Source organism: Carcharodon carcharias, chromosome 10 (genome assembly GCF_017639515.1).
Source record: "Carcharodon carcharias isolate sCarCar2 chromosome 10, sCarCar2.pri, whole genome shotgun sequence".
Classification (NCBI taxonomy): Eukaryota; Metazoa; Chordata; class Chondrichthyes; order Lamniformes; family Lamnidae; genus Carcharodon; species Carcharodon carcharias.
In genome coordinates, this window is record NC_054476.1 from 156929282 (window position 1) to 156949957 (window position 20676).

General features: G+C 39.9%; 1 protein-coding gene across 2 annotated transcripts in view; it reads right to left on the reverse strand.

Annotated features, from left to right (window-relative positions):
* The window catches only part of vps53 (VPS53 subunit of GARP complex), a 267763-nt gene that overhangs the window by 120073 nt on the left and 127014 nt on the right, over window positions 1-20676 (reverse strand). For both annotated transcript variants that reach the window (XM_041197224.1, XM_041197225.1), the window contains 2 exons: window positions 12078-12172; window positions 875-1117 (listed from right to left, as the gene is read on the reverse strand). In XM_041197224.1, the coding sequence (XP_041053158.1) occupies window positions 875-1117; window positions 12078-12172 (338 nt within the window). The remainder of the gene's footprint in view (window positions 1-874; window positions 1118-12077; window positions 12173-20676) is intronic.

Consider the following 20676-nt stretch of genomic DNA (forward strand, 5'->3'; position numbering starts at 1 on the left):
AATCACAGTTCAGCTTCAAAGCTCACCACGTGGGATATTGTCACTATCCCATCACTGCATGGCACCCACTGAATCTATCACATTTTAAACATTGATGTCCAATCATATTCCAATTTCACTGAGTACAAAGGTGGAGGAAGGATTTTCCATTTACCATATAGGAAAATAGTGCATAACTTCAAAATAAATGTGCCTATTCACCATTATTAGGACTTTCAGGTTCAATAAAACTTCTGGTTTCCAAGAACAGTGTTGAATAGAAAGCTTGCCAAAAATCTGCACACAACCTGGTGATCTGAATCTGTATAATACCATATATGGTGAAAATTATTGCAGTCCATTCCAATTAGGACCAGTTGTTCTTTCTGTTTGCATCCGATTTACTGAGTCTCCCCATGCTGTGCCTAGGCAAAAATTTATGCCAACTGCAGTAAGAGGAAAATCTGCCCTGTGGTGTCCCCTCTGCACAAAATAGACCTAAACTTCAACAATCTTCTCAGTACATCGTACAAATAAAAATAACTTCATGAAAGAAAACAAAATGTAAGTGAGTGAACTTTAAGTTGAAGCATAATCTCGTTTAGGGGTTAAGAGCTATAAAATGGCCCACTTGGTTTTATCTGAACCCCTCATTCTAATGACACCTTTCAGCTCTCAAGTTCCAAGTATTCTTTATTTAACTGGACTTAGCTTGCCCTGGACAATGGAGCTATGTAAGCCACATGTGGGGCTTCTCATTTAGGAACGCAGCTAATTGAAGGGGATTACACTGATTTGGGATGTTATTACTGCAGATTTGAAATCAAGTAATCATTTGCTGTTGATTACAGAGGAAATCCTCTGCCTGGCTATTTAAAGGTCATTTCATACTCACTTAGGCAGGTTTCCGGAGAGGATTTTCCACGCGTATTCTCGCAGGTATTTCTGGAATATGGTTGTTAGAGCAATCATTGGCTCTCCAGTGCTGAGTTGGGAGCACTGCACCATGCATTTCTTGTAGTAGACAAACAGATCAGCACAGCTAGGGAGCACAGCACCCCCTTCATCGGTGTTTGGCTTCGGAGGACCCTGGGCTTTGAAATCCGCCACAAACCTGTCAATCAGTTCACTGAGATTCCTGGCAAGAAAAGGGGAGAAAATTGAAAAAGTTTGAAATATGGACCGAAGATACAATTAGCGCATGAAAATTTCCCTGGTTACATAGGCGATGTATGAATAGAGAAATTAGCATATGGAAAATGTACCAGTTAGACTCTGCTGCTGTAACAAGCAGTTTTATAAAACCTGATGCTATCAAATCTCAAATCATTTGATTCAACTGTAGGGATGTGCTATTTTCTGTGCACTTCAAGATTCACAGCTAGCTCAAGCAAAATATTTCAGAAGTATGAAACTAAACTGTCTCTCCTCCCCCCCAAGAAAATCACAGCTCATTTTATCTCACATTACAACTCATTGGATATTTTATATGTAGTATGTGCACTCGAGTCACAGAGGCTATTTTCAATTACCAAACACATTAGAATGTAAATTAAAGCCCCCGTTTTCATTTTTGACTCTCTAGCGATTTAAAGACCAAGTGTTTTGAAACTTGCTCTTTTAAATCACTTGTGGTACAGCTTGGAACTTGCCAGGCTCTTTCAGAAAGCAATGGCACCTCCCTCCCTCAATCAATGCTGTCCATCTGCAGCTCTGCAGCAAATGATAAAGGTGAGAAGATTGGAAAGTGAAATAAATACCGTCAAATTTCTCAAGTGCAAAATCAACTACAAATGCTGGAACACTGAATTAGTGAAGTGACCGTTGTTTCCCTTCACCTTTCCTCTCTAATTTTTCAACATTACTAAAATACTTGTTCATGTTTTAGTTCTGAGAAACAAGTATGCACCCAAAATGTTAACTTGTCCTCTCACGTTACAGACTGATCTGCTGTGTGTTTCCAGCAATTTTTTGTTTTTTAAAAAGTCTTAGATCAAGTTAGCTTGGCCATCATCTTCCATCAGCAAATAGAACCCTTCTGCATTAAATGTACCTGACCAAAATAACACACCAGCGGCAAGGACCAGTGGTTTCAATGTAAATGCAAGGGCTGGAACACTCAGCTTGATCAATGTATGCATTTGCCTCATGAATGTAATTTATTTTTGTTTCATTTCAGCAGGATGCACAGAAGGGAATCAGACTGAGGAGGGTGTCTACCTTCCTGCTCAAGTGTGCTTCTTTCAAATCAAGTATGCTAGTGCCCTTCAGGTGGACTTCTCCTGCCTTTCACACAGACGCAAGCATGGAAAATAAGAGCAAGAAAGACATTCCAAGTGCAAAATACTAAAGTGGTGCCGATGAATGTGGCAAAACATTATAAATCAGGATTTCATAAACTGGATTTATAGTAGTATTATGCTGGAAATGATGTACCTGACATACAGATCTTCCAAATTTGATCAGGATTAAAGGAACTTCAGGATAAGGCTATGGGCAACATAGCAGCCCATCTTACCTGGCTCCAGGTATACAAGTCTGTAGATGTAACGTATCCTTTTTAAAGCTCACTACATGGTGGATGCCTCTCAAGCAGCTCACCAGCTTTCTGACTTAGGCACTTTTCATCAATTAACCTTGGCTGTCAACTCTAGTGTCAGTGTGGCTCCCTCTCGCATCTCATTCCAGAGACCTGAGCGCAACATCCAGGCAAACACTCCAGTTTATTACTGAGGGAGGATTGTGCTGTCAGATGTGCCTTTTTTAGATGAGATATCTATCTGAAGTCCTGTTTGCCCGCTTAAGTGGTGTAAAAGATACAAAAGCACTATCCCAAAGAAGAACAAGAGAGCTTGGGTAAATATTTATCTCTCAATTAATCAAAAACAGACTGTCTGGTCATTAACACATTGCTGTTTGTGACAACTTGCTATGCTCAAATTGCTTTGCTGCATTTCCTATGTTACAACAATGACTACACTTCAAAGTACTTATTTGGCTGTAAGGTAGTTTGGGACATCATGAAGTCATGAAAGGCAATTTATCAAAGCAAATCTCTCTATTATTACTTCCTTCAGGGATCAGGAGGGAGGATGAGGTGTTGACTGAAAATTAAATGCAGTATCTAGTCATAGACATGATGGGCTATTACATCCTTTTACCAGCTCCCCACCCACTACCCCCAAACATTGCAAGGTTATCCAATGACTAGCTGAAGCTTACAGACTAGGTGCTTCCAGATTTTATCCCTGCTCTGCGCAGAATTGGTTGATCTTAGTCAGGGCAATGGTAGAGACACTAATGGGAGCAGAAAATTAGCCAGAATTTATGATGCTTATCACTATCCAGGAACTTCTGCCTGAAGTGAATCTTTCTAGACAACATGTGAGGTCAGAGTCAGTCCCAACTGAGCTGTCCCTAATGATTAAAAAGACTGCTGATTCTAGCTAGGCTCTTGTGGCTTCAGCAAGACACAGGAAGGTTCCTGGTGCCTGTGGAACAGTACCCAGCAGAGAGTCAACAACTTCAAGAAGAATGGGGAGGGGAAGAAATTACTAAAGGAAAACATTTTTTAAAAGTAAGTGTACTTTTTTAGGCAAATACATGTGGGTAAAATTTGCTCCTTGATATGCCTTCAAAATTGATCAGTGCTCCTTTAAGGTGCTCTTTTACAAAACACCAAAAAGGCTAGTGCAAATGAAGAAGAGCATGTGCAAGTCTCAATGGTGTAAGCAAAGGTCCAAAGTTTACTACAAAGAATAAGTAGGTAGACAAATTCAGAGAAAAAGCTGATCAGAACATTACAAAGGATTTATGCAGAACCAAGCTTAGTCTAATTTAATGTATGTATCTGCAGCACAGCTTTTAAGAGTAAGGTTACTACAATCGGAAACACTGGCATTGTGCCAACAAGGAGGTTAATAGTGCCCATATGTTGTCCAACCACAGAAATTTTCTGAACCCAAGTACCAGTTATTTCTGGGAAATATTCTTAAACACACATTAGCAATTAGTGCTAAATTGGTCATACTCAGACTATCCCTCCAGGGGCCCATCAGTTACATTTGGGTTTAATCTTGGCAATGGGGATTATTTTACAGCACTGGAAAGGTGCAGCTTCTCAGGATGTTAGATAATGGATAAATACGTTGATTGATGTACAAAAAGTAGAAAGCCCTGAGTCACGAGGGAATGGCTGTTATGTATCAGATTCTGTGAAAGCTGAAGGAAGAAACAAAGAAAAGGAAAAGAAAGAGAGAAAGCTAAAAAATGTTTCTTTTATATAATGCCTTATATTGCAATGTCTCAAAATGCTTTATACAATTAATTACTCTGGAATGTAGTCATTTTTGTACTTTGGGAAGAGCTCAGAGTCACTGCAAATTTTTCTCAAGAAACTGAAGATTAAAAATGCTCGAATAAAAAAAATACAGTGATAAAATAAAAAGGCGGAATGATTTGGAGTAGGTCCATAGTCTGTACACTTGAGGTTCAAGGAATATGGGAAACTTAATGAAACTGATTTAAGATCCAAAATAATAGGAAAGAATGAGGAAAAGATAAATATCCAGAAGTCTATCCTCTTAGGTTTATGTAAAATGTACCGCATAAATTTTGGAGAACTGTAATAGAAGTTTTGTAATAAAATAAACCTTTTCTGGTTTATACAGAGATTATACCAATTAAGACACATCATGTAGTTTGACATATTTCTCTGTAGCTGCATCAACAATTTAAAGAAAGCAATTTTCATAAAGAACCGAAAAGATGTTTTGGCAATGTTTTTAAATCTATTTATTCTTCCTCATTCAACTTTTCCCATTTTACTTGGGGTGGCTACAATGCTGGTTGATCACCCTTGTTCTTCTCCTCCTGTCAGTCACCTATTTCTCTTCCAATCCTACTACAATTAAATGTCTTGCCATCGCATCTTTCCATCTGATCTTAGGCCTTCCTCTTCCTGGCAATCCCATCTCCATTATTCGCATCACCACATTTCCTCTCTCTTTCCTCCACAGATGACCATCCCATTTCAATCTCTTCTTGGCTACTTTCTTCGACGCTCCCACAATCTTCACTGACCCCTGATGTGCTGGTTTCTGATTTTGTCTCTCTCATTACTCTACACGTCCATCCCAGCATCCACATCTCATTGGTATCCAGTTATTGTTCCTCTCTTCTTGATGTTGCCCATGTTTCTGCACTATATAACAAGGCCGGTCTCTCAACTGTCTTGTAGATTCCTCTTTCAGTTTCAGCGATACTTTTCTATCTTTTCTTACATAACACTCCACTGCACTTCTTCCAATTACTCCAACCAGACCTAATCCATTGCTTAGTTTCAATTTCTTTACTTCCATCTTCTGCCACCGCTGATCCCAAGTGCTGGAAACCACTCACTTTCTCCAAATCTTCACCCATACATAATAATATTTACACTTTCACTCTGAAATCAGAACAGCAATGAAATCTATCTACAAATCTATTATTTGTAAATGCACAAATGGAACAATAAACATTAAAAATACAAACTATAAAGTAAAGTAGTAAAGTATCAAGGAGTGTTGGCAAAATAAACAAGTATAGAAATTGAATGGCAATGTGTGTCTCTTCAGGTGTTAACCAGGTCTAAGTCTCCAGGAAATACACGGAATGTGCATCATCTGTCATATTGGTGTAGGCACAAAAGCGAAATCCAAGACCCTCAAACATGGGACCAAGGCTTGTTGAGGCTACCTCTGCAATTTTGCTTTGCCCTGAGGCATTCGGGAAAGAGCACGTTTACATGCAGTCCTTACAGGCTGGGATTACTGCAAACTGCAGCGATGACTGAGATTCATTCCCCATGATATCAAGGAATAGTTGAAGATACTGGATACTGAAAAGGCTATAGGCCCTCACAACATTCCGGCAGTACTGAAGACTTGTGCTCCAGAACTAACCATGCCCCTAGCCAAAACAAAAACAGAATTACCTGGAAAAACTCAGCAGGTCTGGCAGCATCGGCAGAGAAGAAAAGAGTTGACGTTTCGAGTCCTCATGACCCTTCAACAGAACCCAATGCCCCTAGCCAAACTGCTCCAGTACAGCAACAACGTTGGCATCTACCTGGCAATGTGGAAAATTGCCCAGGTACATCCTGTACATAAAAAGCAGGACAAACCCAACCCAGCATATTACTGCCCCATCAGTCTACTCTCGATCATCAGCAAAGTGATCGAAGGGTTATCGACAGTGCTATCATGTGGCACTTACTCAGCAATAACCTGCTCACTGATGCTAAGTTTGGGTTCCTCCAGGGCCACTTAGCTCCTGACCTCATTACAGCCTTGGTCAAAAGAGCCGAAATCAAGAGGTGAAGTAAGAGTGACTGCCCTTGACATCAAGGCAGCATTTGACCAAGTGTGGCATCAAGAAGCCCTAGAAAAGCTGAAGTCAGTGGGAATCAGGGGAAAAAATATTGACTGGTTGGAATCATACCTAGCACAATGGAAGATGGTTGTGGATGTTGGAGGTCAATCACCTCAGGCCTAGGACATCACTACAGGAGTTCCTCAGATTAGCGTCCAAGACTCAACTGTCTTCAGCGCACATGAGTCAGAAGCGTGCCCACTTACAATTAAGAGGCCTATTAAGGTCATTAAAGTAGTAATTAACTAAGATTTTTTGTTGCCCATCCAATGTTACGGTTGGCAGGGGAGCGAATCAGCCAGGTGGCCTTTGCATTTTTCAGGAAACCTCATCCACAGTCAGGATGATGTTTCTGTTATTAAATATTTTTTAAAATAAAAATGTACGGATAGAATTTTCATCACGTGTATATTCTGATGACTGATTCTGATGCGTGGGCATTTTTCCCAGTCTTTAAAATCTTTATATTTTGCATTCAAATTTTTCAGCTCCCTGAGGCAGCTCTCTGCCTTCAGGGAGCTTTCCTTCCATGCTCCCCTGTGCCCGTGCTGACTTCGGCTCTCGCCCTCCTCCCACTCCTGCCCCCGCCCACGCTGAGCCGTTCAGCATGCCTTGCACGCTGGCTGGTTGTTAATTGGCCAGTCAGCGTGAAATCACGGTCGGGGGTCTGTTCCTTGGCCGCTCTCGGGCTCGCCGATCTAAAAATCCTGCTCCTTGTGATTTTTGAAATAAAGCGGACAGTTTCTTACTGAAATTAAGGTTATACACTATAAAATCCAGAAACATTAGTAATGGCAACATGCAGTCCCTGCTGTGACTCATGCAACTTCTTTCCCATTTTGTGCAAAAAGCTCTTCACTCTCTTTCTGTACAGACAGGCAGCATCAACAGAGTGTGGACCTGTAGTTTCCTGCTTCACCTAGCTGAATGAAGGGGGAGGTGATGCTGAGCATCTAGCTCATAATACTCATGGATTTTGTGAAGACCGTTGTAATTGTTTATTATTTAAAGTGCATTATTTACTATTTCTGAAGTTACTTTGCTGATTGAACAATATTTACTGACATTCCATCTTTGATCAGAAAAAGCATGGAGTTGCTTCCGATCGATTTCACCCAGGTAGCTGTCGAATTCAGAACTCAAACTGCAAATAAAGCGAAACTGTTTACAGCGGCAGGAAGGCTGGTAACCAGAGAACACACACTTAAGATACTGGCAAAACAATCAGGCAGAATGAAGAAACTTTTTTTTCTACACACAGAGGTCATTGGAATACTCTCCCTGAAAGGATGGTGGAAGCAGATTTTACTGTAACTTTCAGAAGGGAATTGGAAAATACTTGAAGTGAAAAGAAAGCACAGGGCTGCAGGGAAAGGGCAGTGGGGGTGGGATTAATTCGATGGCTCTACCAAAGGGCTGGCACAGGTGCAATGGGCCAAATGGTCTCTGCCTCTGCTGTATTTTCTTTGATTTAATTATATATGTTTCAATAATAATGGTACATTCAATTGGAGGAAAATAAAGAGGAAAAATGGATAAAGGCAATGGACAATAAAATAAAATAAATGAGGGAGGACTCAGCAATTTTGTTCTAGGTCAGTGTGACTCCTAAGTACTCACTAGAGAGATAGTTTTGGCAAATGCATGCAACTTTTGTGGCAAATTGTTGTGTACCTTACACAACATGATCGCATCTATAAGAAATATATAAATCACATGCTGCAGTTTGACGTGGTTGCAGCAGTATCAATTTGTTGGCTTTTTCTGCCTTGAAAGTTCAGTAGTTCTAAATGTCAAAATGGATCCTCCCCTCATCCACCATCACCACCCCAACAACTCCCCACCCCCACCCTCTCCCCCACTCAATCTCATCATGGAAATTGACTGATAATTGAGGGTCTGCAAAATTTGGTCTGACATGTACAGTATGGGTATGGAAATAAGTACAATACTAACAAAGGAAACATTATGCAGTTTCAACGGCTGTGAAAATTCTAGCGTATAGTTGTGACACTGGGTAATTAGAGCATGGCTAATAGAGCTTTCACTATGTGTTAGTCTGGAAAAACAGGCTCTGGGAGGGGAGAGAAATGCCCAGGTCATAATTTTAAAAAATTCTAAGTTAGTAATTCAAGTTTCTAATTTATCAATGTAATTATACATAATTTCCCATTTCCAGCCTGCATCCTTATCCAGCTTAGTAAAATTTCGACACAAATAAGCAGCTCCTTACATTATATCACCAACTAATGACCTTAATGAATTGCATCACAATTTAGAAACAATCATTCACTAAAAGTAAATGACTTGTTCACCACAAAAAACATACATTCACTTGCCAGTAATATCCTTTTGACAAGAGTTCACCCTGAAATGGGAGTCAGACTGACCCAACAGAAACCCAGGTCTGCCTTCAAAGGATACTATTATGAGGCTGCACATAATGGCACTGAGTGATGTTCCTGCCATGTTGCAACCATGTATTGGCTGCACAACTTGGTGTGTGTTTTGTCTGTATTTATTTTAAAATAGATTGAGTAAGGAAGCTGGGTAAGCCCATGTGAATATTTTTTAAGCATTCTCTCTCTCTGGGTGTAAAATCACACCATCTCTCCTTCTACATCTCAATGTCATACATCAGTACACATTTTCATTCCTATCTTTTTCCATCTCTATTATAAACCAATATCCGTGGGTGCTCAGCGTTGCACTTCATGTGAGTCTTGAAGCTTACAGCTACAACACCAATAACTTGCATTTTTACAGAATCTTTAATGTAGTAAAATATTCACAGAGGCATTATCAAACAAAGGTTGACACCAAGCCACATAAGGAGATATTAGGACAGGTGACAAAAAGCTTGGCCTAATGGGTAGGTTCTGAGGAGTATTGTCAAGGAAGAGAGAGAGGTAGTGAGGCGGAGAGGTTTAAGGAAGGAATTCCAGATCCCTAGGCCTAGGCAGCTGAAGGCTCGGCCACCAATGGTATAGCAATAAAAATCAGGGATGTGCAAAAGGCTGGAATTTGAGGAGCACAGAGATCTCAAGGAGGGCTGTAAAGGTTGGGAGAAGTTACAGAGAAATGGACAGGCTGGAAAGCAAAGATGAGAATTTTAAAATAGAGGAGCTGTTGTACCTGAAGCCAACAAAGGTCAGCAATCATAGGGTCAACGGGTGAATAGGACTTGGAGCAAGTTAAGATATGGGTAACAGAGTTTTGGATAATATACTAAAGGAATTACCACTGCAGCGCTGTCAAATAGGATGCTGAAAAAATGTGTGCAATCCTACAACTACACGTAATTACAGGCTATATTTTAGATTTCAAAACCTTAACAAAAACTAGGTCTGAAGTTGAGTACGAATGCAACATCTTAATTACTGGTGCCATTCAGTACATTGAGAATAAAATCAGAATATTGATGTAAAATGTTAAGATGGAGAATTAAAATGTTACAGCCTTGCAGTCATTTGTTTCTCATGAAAGGGATCATCCCACCTTATACTGGACCAACCAAAGAGTCCAATGCTCCAGTAGTTAATCAAAACAAGTTAAGGGGGACTCCTGCCTTCTCGATCAACTTTTCTAGGTATGCTTAGTTCCAGGAAAACCCACATTATGCATTTCTGCCAGATCTGATTTTACTAGAAGCCTTTTTTAAAAATAAAGCCAGCATATATGATTAGTGATGGAACTCCATGTTTCTGAACTTGCTTAACTGCCTCGTGTTTGATCTGCACAATTTAACTTTGGCCTCCCTTAAAAAAAATGTTTCACAGGTTTCTCTGGTCAGCACTTGCAAAGTCACCTTTACAAGAACATTTATGGGAAAATGAATTATAACATAATTGAGCATTTTAAGCTCTTTGCCACAGGCAACAGCAGTTAAACAGTAACTTCTGTTTTTGTGAATATTTAATGTTATTTCATATGGGGAGGAATGAACCAATCTAAAATTAAACCTCATCATGGCAATAATTTAGTGGAAACCTACATGAAAGAGCAAAATTATTCATGTGCAAAGTAAAAAGTTCAGCATTTAATGCAATGACCCTTTGAACTCTGTAGAATTATACCTTTATAGAAGATGAATCCAGTTTAATATCTTTGCTAAAATAAAAGTGAAATACTGCGGACCTGGAAATCTGAGATAAAAATAGAGTGCTGGAAATACTAAGCAGGTCTGGTAGCATCTGTGGAGAGAGAAACAGAGTTTACGTTTTAAGTCAAATATGACGCTTCTTCAGAACTGAAGAATCATTTAATGAAGAAGTCATATTCTACTCAAAACGTTAACTCTATTTCTGTCTCCACAGATGCTGCCATATCTGAATACTTCCAGCAGTTTCTACTTTTATTTTAAATTTTTTTCTTATATATTGCACTGTGAAAAGTAGAATTTATAGACAATTGTTTTTCAACAGCTGTACTTTTAACAACCTTATCCTGTTAAAAATATTTCCCTTCCTCCCACTCATTAGCAACAATTAGGCATCTATAATCCTGTTGAGTTATTATTCCGTTCTTGTGGAACATGAACATTTATTTTCCATGGCTAAAATTAACAAACATTGAAGGTGGAATACCCGAGAGATTTACCTACTTGGACTACCAGGGAGCTTCCTATACTGTCAATCAATTTAGCTTCTTCCTGACTTATAGCAATTTAAAACAACTTGCATTGATATAGCACCTTTAATGTACTGTACAGTAAAAAAAATGACACGATGCTTCACAGGAGCACTATCAGACAAAATTTAATACTGAGTCACATAAGAAGCTACAAGAAAGATTGAAGGCAGTATCTAAGACCACCAAGGAGGATTCTGCCATTCAATTTAAAAGTGAGACAAGTTTATATCAATGTAAGCAGAGGTAATGATTCAAGACGTAGAGACAAAAAATACCGGGTAGGCTGCAGAATGTATTTTTACTGAGAGATCAGGTTAAACAAAGCGACCAATACCAAGTTAATTGAGGTTCAATGTGATTTCCTTTCTAGCTGATTCCCAGAACACTTAAGAAAAAGGGAAGAAAGTTCCAGTCAAGCTAAAGTTTCACATTTGATCCCATTTAGGATAATCAGTTCCTGAAGTATATCTGAATTGACTTGGACCATTCAAATGAATCAAAGGAAGATGTTGCAGCCTTTGAAGATATGAAAGTTAGCACCACTCCTTTGGCAACTAAACAAAAAGTATGTTTGTGGTTCTCAACGTTCTCCCATTAACAGATAGTCTAGTTAACATAGATGAAGCTCACCTTGAACTTAGATCTTCTGTGCCCTAAGGGGAGGAGGCAGTGGCGTAGTGGTATTGTCACTGGAGCATTACCCTGGACTGGTAATCCAGGGGAATGCTCCAGGGACTGGGGTTCAAATCTAAATGATGACTACGAATTAATTGCCAATTGTCGGAAAAATCTGCTGTCCTTGCCTGGTCTGGCCTATACGTGACTCCAGACCCACAGCAATGTGGTTGACTCTTAAATACCCACTGAAATGGCCTAGCAAGTCACTCAGTTCAAGGGCAATTAGGGATGAGCAATAAATGCTGGCCTAGCCAACGATGCCCAAATTCTATGAATTAATAAAAAAAAGCAATAGCTTTGACCCCAATATCCTTCAATAGTTCATAACACCCATGACTGAATTAGATAAGTACTGATTGCTGAAGTCTTCAACTCACCTATCCTGTGATTCAATATAAACATAGAGATGTGGTTCAAAACATTTGGAGATAATGCCGTGGAAAGGGTTGTCTGGGGCTTTGGGCTTCTTTGGCTGAAAAGATAAACACTCCAGTCACAAACAAGACAACAAACAAGAAATACTTAGGGCTACGATCATTGGATGCAAATAAAAATTAAATAGTAAATAGGAACGAGACACGACACAGCTTGCAAATAGTAATTTAGAGAGGTGGAACTTGCCAGAATTCAAGTGTTATTTTGAATTTACATATGCTTGAGGATAAACGTGAACAAGGAAACATTATAGAGCTTAAACATTACACAGAGCTTGCATTTTAAAATAAACTGGTGTTTCTGATCACAACTACATGCAATTAAAACTAGAAGTATAAAAGTTTAGTAATGAGAAAAGCATCTTCGATGTTTCAATTGGTAGATTTTCAGCAGCTGATCAATATGGATTAGATGGCTCCAGGCACAATTTGTGGTCCTCAGCTGGAGTAGTATGGGGCCCAACAACAGGCCTCAGTTCCCTGGAGTCAGGGCCAGAGAGAAAAAAAATAATTAGTCAGGGTTTCTGCTTATAATTTACTGATCCCTACTGGAAAGTTCATGTGTAGAGACTGAAATAAACTTCAGCCCTGTTAGGGTTAGCTCAACCTGTAATACCTTTATAGAATCATACAATGACATACCACAGGAGGTGGCCATTTGGTCCATCATGACTGTGCCGGCTCTTTGAAATAGCTATCCAATTAGTTACAGCCCCCTGATCTTTCTCCATAGACCTATGAATTGTTCACCTTCAAGTATTTATTCAATTTCATTTAAAAGTTACCACTGAATCTACTTCCACCAGGCAGTGCATTCCAGACCATAACAATTTGCTGCATTAAAATAAGTCCACATATCACCTCCAGTTCTTTTGTCAATCACCTTAAATTTGCGTCCTTTAGCTTTGTTCATTAGAAGAATATAGATTATCCTTTTGTCTAAGACATCTTTTGGTTATCTCCACCTATCACTGGCCCTCTATCCAGATCTATCTGTCCCACCCCTCCTTAAACCAGCTTATATTTCACCTCTTTTCTATTTTTCCTTGGTTCTGTTGAAGAGTCATACGGACTCGAAACATTAACTGTGTTCCTCTCCGCAGATGCTGTCAGACCTGCTGAGTTTTTCCAGGTATTTTTGTTTTTGTTTTAGATTATGTGGTGATGTGATAGTAATAGACAGGGTAGACAGCTTCGAGTAGCTGAGGGGTCAGAATGAGGGATCGTAGGTACAAGATCAAACATAAGAGATTTAAGAAAGAGAGGAGAAGAGAAACTTCTTTAGGCGCAGAGTTGAGAGGGTTAGTGGTTGAGGCAGTAACTCTGTCAAAATTCATGATTAGATTGGACAGGTGGATGAAAGAAAAGGGGCTGAAGAGATATGGGGAATGCATGAAGGTGTCTCACTCCCATTTGCTGCAGACAATCTGAGCCTCCACATTCTATTCACACCACATTAAGTTTAGCATCCATACGAGGCCAAACCCAGGCATTAAACCTTTAATATGAAAGTAGCACTAGTCTCTAACTCTTCAAAATCAACAACATCATGCAATTGTTTCAAGAACCATTTTCCCAGGTAATAAGCATTTCTTGCCTAAAGAAAAACAACAAATTGGGGGTTGAGAAAACCTGACAGGCTTTTTACGTTAGGATGCATATTCAAAACAAAATCAATTTTTGCTGCTACTCATGCACTAAAGTGCAACTGGTTAAAAAGTCACTACTATTGCAATGTTGTATCTGGCACGACATCAGGCACCCCTGCATCCTGCATTCTTAGAGGAAAGGAACATGATCCTATTTTGATAATAAGTAATGAACCCAACTGAATAATTCTATCTGCATGTTTGGCAACAGAGTTATTTTCAGGCCCTTTGATCTGATGCAAGATACTTTAGTGAAGACTGGACGGATGAGAGTCAAGAGAAATATTTTGTAATGCTGCGAGTTTCTAACAAACAGAAAGGAAATACCGTAGTGTTCAGAAAAACACTGCAACAAGTACACTTTTGGATGCAATTTCCAGTCGCAGGAATGGACAGCAAAGTATATTCAACTTGTTGTTTTTCCTGTTGGCATTTACAGGAGGCAGTAGCTCTACTGGTAAACAGTACTGTTTGTAGAATTCCAACTGTCAATTTCCTCTCTGGTATCTACTAAATTTCATCCTCAATTTCAGGGTATGTCTATGAACTGTACAAAGTTCTACGAACCTCCAACCCAAGACAAAACCTTGGTGATTTCAGCCAGAGGGATTACCTTCAGTGGAGACTCAGCAGAGAGAAACTTACTGCTTTTCTCAGACAAAAACAGAATTACCTGGAAAAACTCAGTGGGTCTGGCAGCATCGGTGGAGAAGAACAAAGTTGACGTTTCGAGTCCTCATGACCCTTCAATAGAACTGAGTGAATAAATATAAGCTGGTTTAAGTGGGGGGGGGGGGGGGGGAAGAGAGAGAGAGAGAGAGAGAGAGAGAGAGAGAGAGAGAGAAGGAGTGGGAGGGGGTGTGTGGTTGTAGGGACAAGCAAGCACTGATAGGAGCAGATAATCAAAAGATGTCACAGACAAAGGAACAAAGTGGTGTTGAAGGTGGTGATATTATCTAAACAAATGTGCTAATTAAGAATGGATGGCAGGGCACTCAAGGTACAGCTCTAACAGCAGCTTGGCCTAAATAGCCAAGTGGTTATGGTACTGGGTTTGTAAACCCAAGATCAAGAGTTCAAATCTCACAATGGCAAACTATGAAACAATGTGACTTCATCTGAAACAGATGGAAATGGGTTTGTGCTCGAAAGAGTTACAGCTCTAACAGGGGTGGGGTGGAAAGACTAGCAGGGCATACAAGATTTAAAAATAATGGAAATAGGTGGGAAAAGAAAAATCTATATAAATTATTGGAAAAAAACAAACAGAAGGGGGAAGAAACGGCAAGGGGGTGGGGATAGAGGAGGGAGTTCAAGATCTAAAGTTGTTCAATTCAATATTCAGTCCGGAAGGCTGTAAAGTGCCTAGTCAGAAGATGAGGTGCTGTTCCTAAAGTTTGCGTTGGGCTTCACTGGAACAATGCAGCAAGCCAAGGACAGACACGTGGGCAAGAGAGCTTTTCTCAGAGGCTGATTAGTGGGGGGTTGGGAGAAGGTGCAGAGAGTTAAAGGAAAACAATTTAACATGCACTTTGCACTAAAAAAAAACCTGGAAAAGTGAAGCTTAATTGGTCTCCATAAACCTACTCGGAAAAGCATCCAATTCTGTTACACAGACAGAAAGACAACCCCTTCTCCTGCACATCTAATAATACCCCACAGCATTTTTCCATTTCAGGTTCCTTAAATGGAGGTTTACAGATCCCCACGGAGCAACAATATACATAAATTTTCTCTAAATTATGCGGTGACATTTAGTATAGTCACAGTTAATACCTACTTTAACAAGATACATGCCCAGGAAATTTTTTCTCAACATGCTCTTTCAAGATCACCAAATTACACTACTATAGAAGCCCTTGTTAAGTATGATCAATTGTGACCCACTTAACATAAAATGTTGCACACTATTCTCACCATAGAAAATTATGCAATAACAGTAAGCACTTCAAAAATTATTTCTCATTCTGAAAACAGACCTCTGGGGCATCATGGTATAAAATTATCAGCAGCTCAACAAATGATCAAGATACTGATCTTCAACTTCAAACAACACATCTGAACTAGAATTGCATTCAGAGGTTCACGTTTTCATGTTCAAATTAGAAATTGTCACCACGGGCACATTACAACAGCAACAGCTTTCATTTGCATAGCACCTGTAACTCAGAAAAATATCCCAAAGAGGTATAAGAAAGAAAGTGAGTGAAACGAGAGGTCAGATGGGGTGCCTGAAAGCTTAATAACTGAATTTTAAGGAGGGTCTTAAAGGATGGGAAGCAGAGAGGTTTAGGAAGGGAATTCCAGAGTGTGGGGAATAGGCAGCTGATGGCAAATGCTGATGGTGGGGGGTAATGCACAGCACACCAGGGCAGCTCTCCCTGGTAGTTTAATTATGTGTCTCTTCAGTTATGCTGCAATGATTGTAATATGATTCTCCCAGCCTGCCATTGAAGTCACTCAGTCAGTTGTAGCTATTTAGTTTTGACTGATGAGGTAAGAAAGTCAGAATGACTTCAAAAGGAATCATTTGCACTAAATACTGCATGTCTTGACACAGCTGTAAAGCTCCGGTTTATGGTAAATGTCCAAAAGTATTTTCAGTATGGGATATTCTGCTGGGTTTCTTCTAAGCACTGCATGCTGGTTTATATTAATATTACTTTCCTGCAAGTGTATCCTTTCTGGTCCATTTGACAGTTGAGAGAGCAAAAGGCAAACTGCCTCACGAGAGCCAAACACTGACCTGTGCATAAATGACTTGAGTGGGATGTTTACTGCATAACCACAAGGACACAAGCTATAAGTCAATGTCTACCTTTAATACCATTATTTACTTCCAAAAGGAAAATGTATTTAGTTATAAATTTGGATTAGACATCTATTTTCTAACAAAAGCCATGCGAGTGACCAAGTTCCAAAATGGCCTCAAATTTCATCCAGCCTGAGCTCTGAAACCCAGCCCAACTCAGAAATGTGAATTTGAATCTCTCATGCTTCAAAAAAAAAAAAAAAATGGATGCTTTTGGTTCCCATAAAGCTCAATGGCGAAATGTACCATCTGGTACTGTACTCAGTTACTCAGACAAAGAAATCTCCATTGCTCAATCTGCAGCTTGTTCTAACCCTTGCTAGGAATTATTTTGATTCAATGGATTCCCCGAAAAACAAAATGGATCAAGAAAGAAATTGGGTCAATACTTCTTTATTGATTAAGTCAGCTGATCACAACTTTGAGCACTGTGACTGTGCCTGAGCATCTGAAGACTAGGGAAGGGAACCAAAAAAGCAAACACCATTCCATTCCAAATTCTGCTGCCTTCCACAAAGTTTGCTGATAAGGACATTACAGGAGGGCAGGAGGCTGCTTCTCTCCCAAATTTTCTCCCTTTAGTAAAATATTCAGCCAATTGTCTGGGTTCACCCACGGGGACAGTGGCCACACAGGCCTGGTTACTTGGAACCAAGTCCGAGAGAAGTCAGGACCTTAAGAAGGGAGGAAGTAAGGACAAACATTGCTGCTGCTTATGCAAACATTCTCTCTTTCTCATGGCCAAGTGAAACCACACAATGTCCATGCTGACCACCAACCCTGTCTCTATCTTGACAATGGCACGGGAAGAGTTAGAAGATTATAGAACACCCTTATGCACCCTTTTGAAATAATTTTTCTTCACATCATTTCCTCATTCAGACTGACGTAGTGGTCAAGGTAGCTAAGGGCATGAGTGGTGGCTTTCTTTTTCTCTTATCTGCTGGTTTATGAAGACACATTAAAACTGGTGTAATGAGCTGGGGGAAGCTGTGGCGTATTGGTATTGTCATCAGACTAGTAATCCAGATACCCAGCTCAAATTCCACTGGCTTTCTTTTTCTCCTGTGAGTTTATGAAGACACATTAAAACTGGTGTAATGAACTGGGGAAGTGGTGACATAGTGGTACTGTCACTAGATTAGTATTCCAGATACCGAGAGGGCATCCAAGCTTGAATCCCACCGCAGCAGATGGTAGAATCTGAATTCAATAAAAAAAACCTGGAATTAAAAATCTAATGATGGCTATGAAATCATGTTGATTGTTGTAAAATGTTCCTTTGGGAAGGAAATCTGCCATCTTTACCTGGTCATGTTTTGGTTTCCAGACCCATAAGCAACGGGGTTGACTCTTAGTGTCCTAGGCCCAACCATCTTCAGCTGCTTCATCAATGACCATAAGATCAGAAGTGGGGATGTTCGCTGATGATTGCACAATGTTCAGTACTATTCAGTTACTGAAGTAATCCATGTCCAAAGGCCTGGACAATACCCAGGCTTGAGCTGACAAGTGGCAAGTGACATTTGTGCCACACAAGTGCCAGGCAATGACCATCTCCAACAAGAGAGAATCCAACCATTGCCCCTTAACATTCAATGGCATTACCATTGCTGAATCCTGGGTATTACCAATGAACAGAAACTGAACTGGACTAGCTATAGTCCTGACTCCCCAAAACCTGCCCACCACCTACAAGGCACAGGTTAGGAGTGTGATGGAATACTCCCTACTTGCCTCGATGAGTGCAGCTCCAAAATCACGAGAAGCTTGAAAGCCATCCAGTGCTTGATTAGCACTCCATCCACAAAAAACATTCAGTTACTCCACCATCAATGCACAGGTGGCAGCAGTGTGTAACATCGACAAGATTCACTGCAGTAACTCACCAAGGCTCCTTCGACAACACCTTCCAAACCCATGACTGTTACCATCTAGGAGGACAAGGACAGCAGACGCATGAGAACACCACCACCTGCAAGTTCCCCTCCAAGCCACTCACCATCCTGATTTGGAAATATATCATCGTTCCTTCACTGTTGCTGGGTCAAAATCCTGGAACTTCCTCCCTAACAGCACTGTGGGTGTATCTACACCACATGCACTGCAGCTGTTCAAGAAGGCAGCTCACCACCACTTTCTGAAGGGCAATTAGGGATGGGCAATAAATGCCAGCATAGCCAGCAAAACCCATATCCCATGAATGAATAAACAAAAACTTTAATAAAGCTCAGAATGATACCGAAAGGATGACTACTAGTACCAGACCAATAACGTGACCCTTCAAAATCCAGCAGTGTAGGATTGCCAATCACACCAAATCACCACACTATCAGTCTTTGCTGCTGGGTGACACAGGAGAAAATGACAAGTTTATTCTTATGTTGTCATTTACATAACATGAATGAACGTGGTAGTGCCACTGACGAAATATATTTCTACAAGATCCCCTTCAGCACAAGCCTAGCAGAAAACTGGCCATAATGTTCCCATCGATCAGCAACATGTGATTGCTGTGTAATTTCCTCAGCCTGAATTAGCATTTTAAAAGTGATGCCCTTGCAAACTGTGCATTTATGAGGTAAAGAAAATATCATTTTTTCCTATGTTATTGTGGGATATTGTGAAGCATGCTTGCAGGGACTGTGTGTATGTTGTGTGTGTGTGTGTGTGTGTGTGTGTGTGTGTGTGTGTGTGTGTGTGACTAATTTAATTAGACTGAAGGCAGTCAGACTACAACGTTTAAATCATCAAATGGTTAGGTATAAAGCAGGCATTTTGAAGTGGAAATGTGAGAGCTAAAAGGGAATACCTGTAGATACAACATAAATAGGGATTTGCATCAGGAGATAAATGAGGAGTGAGTTTTTAGCTATTGATTTTCAAAGACAGAAAAACAGGTAGCTTTACAACTTGCGAAGATCATAAATAAATTAAGCAAAGTTATTAAGTTTATTTTCCTGAAAGTAGTGGCCATAAAGACAATATGAAAGATTTTTAGATTCTTGAGAAAGGTAAAGATGAAAGGGAAGAAATATATTTAAGGAAAGATTGAAAGTTGTATGAGGTGTGTGTGGCCATGTGATCAGGAAGACAGACCTGTGAAAGAAGTAGCCTTTAGCCACCCCAGAGAAGTGTCCGGTTGGTCCAGAAAGCAAGGTTTTGTTACAAGCCTTGGATTTTCATTGTCAAGTGAGAGGGAGAGAGAAGCTTGTGAAAGATCTCCCTAATAGCAACAGTGGGTGCCTTGCAGTAATATTACTGGATGTTTTATAGATTAAGAATCTATAGGGACTATTGCCTTGAAAAGGGTGTTTGTTTGTCGGTCTAGCTAAGTAGAAATCTTTTGGGAAATGTTATAAGACTAAATTTAACCATGTAAATATACTTTTGTGTGTTTAAGTTTTTTTTTGTTAATAAATGTTTTAATTTAATATTTAAAATCTTTACTTCTGACTTCAGTACACATACCTTCTCATAATAAAAATACAAATTGCAAGTCATTGTGATAGCTTGGCCAAGTTTCTTTCGGGAGTTGGTCAGCCTGGCAAATACCACCTGCCATATCACAACAATGGATGTTGAAACATTGCATTTTGTTTAGCCATTCTTCACCTTATTACCTTCACTTTATATGTATTCTGTATAATCCCATGCCTTACAAAACTCTACATCATCTGTGAACGTGCTGGACTGAGAATTATCATTCAGGCTATTCAGTCGTGGTTAGCTGCATAGTCAAACCCTAACCTGTCCTCACTCGCACTTGCTCATTTCCATTAAGGTTTGAAGTATGCGGATCAGAAGTGCTAACCAATTTTCTGCTCCTTATCCCAGAGGCACTGAAGTCAATAGTAGCATCTCTACAGCTGACCATGTTAGCAGTTAACTCAGTGTAGACTAGCAACTGAACTTCATGACTTGCTCGTCTATATTGCCAAGTTACTCAGTGGATTAACAAGCTGAACCATTGGGGATGTAATATGCCTTTTTATCACTTGTTTTCCATTAGTATTGCACAGGGAAATCAGAATACATTGGTAGAAATTGGTTATCACTGCACCCATTTTCTGAGTGAAAA